This window comes from Leuresthes tenuis, unplaced genomic scaffold, assembly GCF_036924035.1.
Source record: "Leuresthes tenuis unplaced genomic scaffold, fLeuTen1.0.hap1 SCAF_18, whole genome shotgun sequence".
NCBI classification, from domain to species: domain Eukaryota; kingdom Metazoa; phylum Chordata; class Actinopteri; order Atheriniformes; family Atherinopsidae; genus Leuresthes; species Leuresthes tenuis.
Window position 1 is genome coordinate 2,193,990 of NW_027325372.1, and position 9,030 is coordinate 2,203,019.

Sequence of the window (9,030 nt, forward strand, 5' to 3'; positions counted from 1 at the left end):
GTGCTATAGCTCTGTTAGCTCATAGCTGCTGTTATGTGGCTACTTGCAGCTATAGGAGAGCTAACGGAGGGATTTCTACACAGGCACTCTACTGGGACCACTTCATCCACACGCCCCCCTGCAGCACAGCTTATTCACTCCGGTGAAGGTACCAGATCTGCCACTCGTAAAAAACTTTTTTTTTCAATACAAAATGTATTTGGAAACTGAGCTAATCATGTCAGCATTTCTATAAGAGTCACAAAAAAACCCAGCTTTTTTAAGAAAACATAAAGTAGTGGGATTACATTTACCCCACTATTTACAATTTATGAATGAAGTATTTTTTGCCAATATGAGGTTATTCAATAGAAACTTTATTACAAACTACATTGCGTCCCATTTCATAAGAATCAGATGTGCTCGGGGGTCAAGTCCCTTTTGAAAGATAAAGCTGGATTTCTTTGTAAAAGCCGTCCATGTTTCCTACGAAGAGCCGCGAAAACGACTTCAATAGGTTGTTTTTTTTTTTTTACTACTTCAGTAAGTTGTCCGGACCAATCACATTCCCTTATGTCATCGTGCCAACGTCCAGCCAATCGTAGGATGTGACGTCACCAACAGGCGCAGATCTGGTACCTACGCCAGTAAGAACGTCCATCTTACTCAAAGTCGTCGTTCACATTGTCAAAATCTGATAAATATCCTGCCATGTTGCACAAAACTATCCGCAGCAAACTCTGTGTGAAGTTAGCCGACTGTCACAGAGCACGGAGTGAATAAGCTGTGCTGCAGGGGGGCGTGTGGATGAAGTGGTCCCAGTAGAGTGCCTGTGTAGAAATCCCTCCGTTAGCTATAACAGTCAAATGCTCCTCTATCTTCTTACAGCTCCTCCTGCTCTAATCAGAGGCAGAGGTGTCAGCTTTAACTCTTATCACCTTTCCTCTCTGAGTGATAGCTTTGAAGACCTAAGCTGATGAAGGCAGGACAAGCAGTCTTCCTTTTTTACCCTCTAAAACAGTAGAAGTCAGTCCTGATCTTTCACTCAAACGTCTACTCACAGGAACAGGAGATTTCAGGAGGAACTGTAAAAGCAGTTTAACTATTATCTCAAACAGAAAACAGAGTAGATTTATATGACCGAACAGTTTCACCCACCAGTAGTCCAAAAGCTGACAATTATTTGTTTGGGTCAAATTTGGAAACGAGTGAAACATCATGAATATCAACAATAAATAAGGTGATTTCAAACAGATTTGACCTGAAAACCCTTCGCCTCTTGACCTCTTCATTTGCTCAGGGACATTTGGTGTTGCATGGGTCTCCTGATGAAAAGTAGTCGTACACACTGACCAGAGGAAACATGGTCACAGCTCCCAGCAGAGAGCCTAACTGCACTACAGCTCCACACCACACGAGGGCGCTGTGGCCTTCGTCTCGCAAGATCACCCCGATGATCACCTTCACATAGGACAGGGAGAGAATAAAGAGGATCCAGGCCAACACCTGCAGAGCAGAAGGATGTGAGAAGATGGCAGCTGGAAAGTGCCTCAGTGACACTCACTTTTTATGAAGAAGAAGAAGAAGAAGGAACAAACTCAGAGTTGACGTACTATGACAGCACCACCTGATGTATCATTAACCAGCAGTGGACATGGACTCAGCACCGCCATGGCCATTATATAAGCTCCAACTGCACTGCCCACCGCTGTGAGAGCGCCCATGAACACCAGAGATCTGTGGGCGGACATTTTGTTTAGAGTTAAGACATCAAACAGTGCTGAGATGTTGCAAAGTTGTAAACAATGTTGCATATTTGTATTAAAAATAAGTATATATGTATGTATGGAAAGTATGTATGAATTAAAAATATGTATATGACAAATATGTATGTATGTTTGAAAAATGTAGATGTATGTTTGAAAAATATGCATGTATAAATGAAAAGTATATAATATATATATATAAAATATATCAAATAAAATAAAATATATAAAAATATGCATTTATGTATGTATGTATGGAAAATTTAGATGTATGTTTGAAAATATGCATGTATATATATATATATATAATATGCATTTAAGTATTAAAAATTAGTATGCATGTATATATGTATGAAAAGAATGTATAAAAATTTATATATGAAAAATAAGTATGCATGTATGTATGGAAAGTATGTCTGCATGAAAAAATATATGTATGTATGAATAAAAAATGTGTATATGACAAATATGTATGTATGTTTGAAAAATATACATGTATAAATTAAAAGTATGTATATATATATATATATATATATATATATAAAATATATAAAATAAAATATATAAAAATATGCATTTATGTATTAAAAATAATTATGCATGTATATATGAAAAGTATGTATGAATAAAAAATATGTATGTATGTATGTATGAAAAATATGCATGTATAAATTAAAAGCATGTATGTATATATATATATATATAAAATATATAAAAATATGCATGTATGTATGGAAAGTATGCATGCATGAAAAAATGTATGTATGTATGAATAAAAAATATGTATGTGTTTGAAAAATATATATGTATGTATTAAAATAAGTATATATATGTATGTATGCATTAAAAAATGTATGTAGAATGGAATAGAAAAATATTTGTAATTGTAAAAATGTAATGATTTACAATGATTGTATCTTAGACAACAACAATAATAATACTGCTGCTAGTAATAAATGACTAAATAAACAAATCTGAGAACTTAAAAAGCCTCATGGCTGAGGGACTAAGGACCTCCTGAACCTCTCAGTCCTGCAGCCTCTCACTGCAGCTGCTCCTCTGACAGGATGCTGTGGAGAGGATGTTCATTATTCTCTAAAAACAGAAGTTTCCTCCTCATCGTTGCTCCACCACAGCACTGAGAGGGTCCAGCCTTCTGCCTACAACAGAACCGGCCTTTTTCACCAGTTTGTCCAGGCGCCTTCAGTTTTTGCCTGTAGTGCAACTCCCCAGCAGACAGCAGCATAGAACAGTGAACTCAGGACCTGAGCCGACTCAGGCCCGTCCTGAACACTGTTTCTATGTTGTTACCACTCCAGTTTATACATGTATGCATGCATATTTCTGCAGTTTTAGCTTCTCTTCATTCGTTCCCTGTTAAATTCAGAATACAATTTAAAAGTCCTCTCACATAAAAAGCTCTTCATTCATGGACAAATTTGGAATTTAATCATTTGGATTGATTGGATCATCCATCCATCCATCCATCATCTGCTGCTTATCCGGGGGTCGGGTCGCGGGGGCAGCAGCTTGAGCAGAGAAACCCAGACGTCTCTGTCCCCGGTCACTGCCTCCAGCTCTTCTGGGGGGACCCCGAGGCGTTCCCAGGCCAGCCGAGAGACATAGTCTCTCCAACGTGTCCTGGGTCTCCCCCGGGGTCTCCTCCCAGTGGGACGGGCCCAGAACACCTCCCCAGGGAGGCGTCCAGGGGGCATCCTAACCAGATGCCCGAGCCATTTCATCTGACTCCTCTCAATGCGGAGGAGCAGCGGTTCTACTCCGAGCCCCTCTCGGATGACTGAGCTTCTCACCCTATCTCTAAGGGAGGCCCAGACACCCTGCGGAGGAAACCCATTTCGGCCGCTTGTATTCGCGATCTCGTTCTTTCGGTCACTACCCACAGCTCGTGACCATAGGTGAGGATGGGAACGTAGATTGACCAGTAAGTAGAGAGCTTCGCCTTCTGGCTCAGCTCCCTCTTCACATCGACGGGTCGCTGCAGAGCCTGAAACACTGCAGACGCCGCACCGATCCGCCGTCAATCTCCCGCTCCATTCGTCCCTCACTGTGAACAAGACCCCGAGATACTTGAACTCCTCCACCTGGGGAAGGATCTCATTCCCGACCCGGAGAGAGCATTCCACCCTTTTCCGGCTGAGAACCATAGTCTCGGATTTGGAGGTGCTGATTCTCATCCCAGTCGCTTCACACTCGGCTGCGAATCGCTCCAGTGAGAGCTGAAGGTCACGGCCTGACGACGCTAACAGAACCACATGATCCACAAAAAGCAGAGACCCGATTCTGAGGTCGCCAAATCGGACACCCTCAACGCCCTGGCTGCGCCTAGAAATTCTGTCCATAAAAGTTAGGAAATGAATCGTGACAAAGGGCAGCCCTGACGGAGTCCAACCCTCACCGGAAACGTATCCGACTTACTGCCGGCAATGCGGACCAAACTCTGGCACCGGTCATACAGAGACCGAACGGCCCCTATCAAGGGGTCCGGCACTCCATGTTCCCGGAGCACCCCCAACAGGACTCCACGAGGGACACGGTCGAACGCTTTCTCCAAGTCCACAAAACACATGTAGACTGGTTGGGCGAACTCCCATGCACCCTCCAGGATCCTGCCGAGGGTATAGAGCTGGTCCACTGTTCCACGGCCAGGACGAAAGCCACACTGCATCTCCTGAATCCGAGGCTCGATTATCCGACGGATCCTCCTCTCCAATACCCCCGAATAGACCTTACCAGGGACCCCTATAGTTGGAACACACCCTCCGGTCCCCCTTTTTAAAGAGGGGGACCACCACCCCAATCTGCCAGTCCAGAGTCACTGTCCCCGATGTCCACGCGATGCTGCAGAGGCGTGTCAGCCAAGACAAGCCTACAACATCCAGAGCCTTGAGAAACTCAGGACGGACCTCATCCACCCCCGGGGCCTTGCCACCGAGGAGCTTTTTGACCACCTCGGCAACCTCAGCCCCAGAAATGGGAGGCCCCGTCTCCGAGCTCTCCGACTCTGCCTCCTCTGAGCACGTGTTGGTAGGATTGAGGAGTTCCTCGAAGTACTCCCCCCACCGACTCACAACATCCCTAGTTGAGGTCAGCAAAGCCCCGTCCCCACTGTACACAGTGTTGACTGTGAGCCGCTTCCCCCCCCTGAGACGCCGGATGGTGGACCAGAATCTCTTCGAGGCCGTCCGGAAATCGTTCTCCATGGTCTGACCGAACTCCTCCCAAGCCCGAGTTTTTGCCTCAGCAACCGCCGAAGCCACAGCCCGTCTGGCCTGCCGGTACCTATCAGCTGCTTCCAGGGTCCCACTGGCCAAAAAGGCCCGATAGGACTCCTTCTTCAGCTTGACGGCTTCCCTCACCACTGGTGTCCACCAGCAGGTTCGAGGGTTGCCGCCACGACAGGCACCGACCACCTTACGGCCACAACTCCGATCAGCTGCCTCGGCAATGGAGTCACGGAACATGGCCCATTCGGACTCAATGTCCCCCACCTCCCCCGGGATATGGTTGAAGCTCTGCCAGAGGTGGGAGTTAAAGCTCCTTCTGACGGGGGATTCTGACAAACGCTCCCAGCAGACCCTCACAATACGTTTGGGCCTGCCAGGTCTGATCGGCATCCTCCCCCACCAGCGGAGCCAACTCACCACCAGGTGGTGATCAGTTGACAGCTCCGCCCCTCTCTTCACCCGAGTGTCCAGGACATACGGCCGCAAGTCCGATGATACAACCACAAAGTCGATCATCGAACTGCGGCCAAGGGTGTCCTGGTGCCAAGTGCACATATGGACACCCTTATGCCTGAACATGGTGTTCGTTATGGACAGTCCATGACTGGCACAGAAGTCCAACAACATAACACCACTCTGATTCAGATCGGGGGGGCCGTTCCTCCCAATCACACCCCTCCAGGTCTCACTGTCATTGCCCACGTGAGCATTGAAGTCCCCCAGCAGAACGAGGGAGTCTCCGGTAGGAGCATTCTCCAGTGCCTCCCCCAGAGACTCCAAAAAGGGTGGGTACTCTGAACTGCTGTTTGGCGCATAGGCACAAACAGTCAGGACCCGTCCCCCCACCCAAAGGCGGAGGGAGGCTACCCTCTCGTTCACTGGGGTAAACCCCAATGTACTGGCAAACAGCCGGGGGGCAATAAGTATGCCCACACCTGCTCTGCGCCTCTCACCACGGGCAAATCCAGAGTGGAAGAGAGTCCAACCCCTCTCAAGAGGACTGGTTCCAGAGCCCAAGCCGTGTGTCAAGGTGAGTCCGACTATATCTAGCCGGAACCGCTCAGCCTCGCGCTCCAGCTCCGGCTCCGGCTCCTTCCCCATCAGAGAGGTTACATTCCACGTCCCAAGAGCTAGCTTCAGTAGCCGGGGATCAGACCGCCAAGGCCTCCGCCTTCGGCTGCTACCCAGCTCACATAGCACCCGACCCCCTTGGCCCCTCCCACGGGTGGTGAGCCCGTCGGAAGGGGGACCCACGTCATGATTTCGGGCTATGCCCGACCGAGCCCCATGGGCACAGGCCCGGCCACCAGGCGCCCGCTGCCGGGCCCCACCCCCGGGCCTGGCTACGGGGGGAGGCCCCGGTGTCCCATATCCGGGCAAGGAATCACGAGGTCCAAATTTCTTATTCATCATAAGGAGTCTTTTGAGCTGTTCTTTGTCTGGTCCCTCATCTAGGATCTGTTTGCCTTGGGTGACCCTACCAGGGGCTTGAAGCCCCGGGCAACATAGCTCCCAGACTCATTGGGGCACGCAAACTCCCCCACCACGATAAGGTGACAGCTCAGGGGGGAGTACATGATTGGATCATGAATTGTAATTGTAATCAGCATAAATCTGATCTTATCTTTGAAGTGCCTTGAGATGACATTTGTTGTAATTTAATGCTATACAAATAAAACTGAATTGAATTGAATACATACGCACATTTAAACATACATGCATAGAGACGTATGTATGGGCACATGCATTGAAAGACAGAAAAATAGATAAAACCCTAGGAAAATATATAGTAAATACATAGAAACATGCATAGAAAGACAGAAAAATTGATAAAATCCTAGTTAAATACATAGTAAATACATAGAAACATGCATGGAAACATGCATAGAAAGACAGAAAATAGATAAAATCCTAGGAAAATACATAGTAAATGCATAGAAACATGCATTGAAAGACAGAAAAATAGATAAAACCCTAGGAAAATATATAGTAAATACATAGAAACATGCATAGAAAGACAGAAAAATTGATAAAAATCCTAGTTAAATACATAGTAAATACATAGAAACATGCATGGAAACATGCATAGAAAGACAGAAAATAGATAAAATCCTAGGAAAATACATAGTAAATGCATAGAAACATGCATAGAAAGACAGAAAATAGATAACATCCTAGGAAAATACATAGTAAATACATAGAAACATGCATGGAAACATGCATAGAAAGACAGAAAAATAGATAAAATCCTAGGAAAATACATAGTAAATACATAGAAACATGCATGGAAACATGCATAGAAAGACAGAAAAATAGATAAAATCCTAGGAAAATACATAGTAAATACATAGAAACATGCATAGAAACATGCATAGAAAGACAGAAAAATAGATAAAATCCTACGAAAATACATAGTGAATACATAGAAACATGCATAGAAAGACAGAAAATAGATAAAATCCTAGGAAAATACATAGTAAATATATAGAAACATGCATAGAAACATGCATAGAAAGACAGAAAATAGATAAAATCCTAGGAAAATACATAGTAAATACATAGAAACATGCATAGAAAGACAGAAAATAGATAAAATCCTAGGAAAATACATAGTAAATATATAGAAACATGCATAGAAAGACAGAAAATAGATAAAATCCTAGGAAAAGACATAGTAAATACATAGAAACATGCATAGACAGAAAAAACAGAAACATAGAACATCTATATACAAACATACACATATAATAAGACTACATACATATGAATTTTATTTTGGCTCCAGTATAAGATTGTGTTTGCTTATAAGATGCTGTGGTTTGGAAATAAAATGCCAACATTTAAAGATATATTTTATATTTAGCTTTGATTTCACTTTGTAGCAAATTTAAAGGAAATTTCCTGAAGGAGCATCTTTTTGAGGTTATTTCCAGTTCAGATTATTATCATCTGCGGCAGGTTTTGTCATCAACGTGCCGTTTTTTCATTGATAAAATGTTCTTTTGGTTAAATTAAGAATGCTGAAGAACTCTGACCTGATTGGGATGAACATGGCGATGAAGCAGGCCAACGGGTTGGACACAGCAGCCAGGGAGGCTGATAAGTGATAGGCGTTGTTTCCGTACGGCAGGCAGGAGTAGGACTGCACCGAGGGCAGAACCGTGTTGGTCAGAGCATTTACCCAGGCCAGAATCACAAAGATGTAAAACACCTGCATCCAGCTGTAATAGCCGGTGCCGAAAGTGCTTCTGCGCTCCGGGTTCTCGGGTCTGTACGGGTCCATCATGGGCCTTTGCTCTGCCATCTTCCTTCTGCTCTCTTTCACGCCGTTGTTGTACCTGGCGTTGGGGTGCTCCCGGGCCACAGATGGGTGGTAGTTCAGCAGCAGGAAAGCCAGCAGGCAGACCAGCATCATGGCACTGAGGAAGAAAAAGAACACCTCAGCGGAGAAGTTTGCAGGCTGATAATGGGCCTGCAGGCTGTGCGTTGCAGCTCTGCCGGTGTCATTCAGAGTCTGAGTGCTGTTCATGCAGTGGACGAGCCCCACGCCCTGGACCAGCGCCACCAGAGCAGGCAGCAGGCCGCTCACGCCCTCCCCGATGAAGTAGGTGGTCAGATACTGAGGCTTGAGGCGCATCATGAAGGGCAGGAAGGTGACGGAGGAAGTGCAGTCAACAGCGGCGAGGAAGAAGGTCAAAACAAAGAGCGCCACACTGCGAGGAACCCCTGCCACAACCACGGTCTCCTTCCAGAAGAAGCCCAGCAGGAAGCTCGCCACGGCGCCCAGGCCGATGATCACGTATATGACAACCGTCTCATTCAGGGCATCCGGCCGGAAGCGATGCATCAGGGTGACGAAGAGAGGCCCGACGTTTGCCATCTGGATGAGGACCGAGAGGTACGAGGGCAGGTACCAGCCCTCCGGAATCTGGGGCACGACGAGAGGCAGCTCCACCCACAGGCCGTTGATGGAGACCCAGGAGCCGATGCCGAACAGGCAGGCCAACAGGTGGGTGAGGAGCGACATGTTGGAGCTGCGT

At 46.0% G+C, this 9,030-nt stretch overlaps 1 protein-coding gene across 1 annotated transcript; it reads right to left on the reverse strand.

Annotated features, from left to right (window-relative positions):
• Positions 1 to 1,255: 1,255 nt before the first annotated feature.
• slc52a3-2a (solute carrier family 52 member 3-2a) lies at positions 1,256 to 9,030 on the reverse strand. The gene is made up of 3 exons (XM_072370361.1): positions 8,026 to 9,030; positions 1,593 to 1,716; positions 1,256 to 1,485 (listed from the first exon to the last, which is right to left on the reverse strand). Exons 1-3 carry the CDS (start codon positions 9,015 to 9,017, stop codon positions 1,276 to 1,278), a joined length of 1,326 nt encoding a protein of 441 aa, XP_072226462.1. The 5' UTR covers positions 9,018 to 9,030; the 3' UTR covers positions 1,256 to 1,275.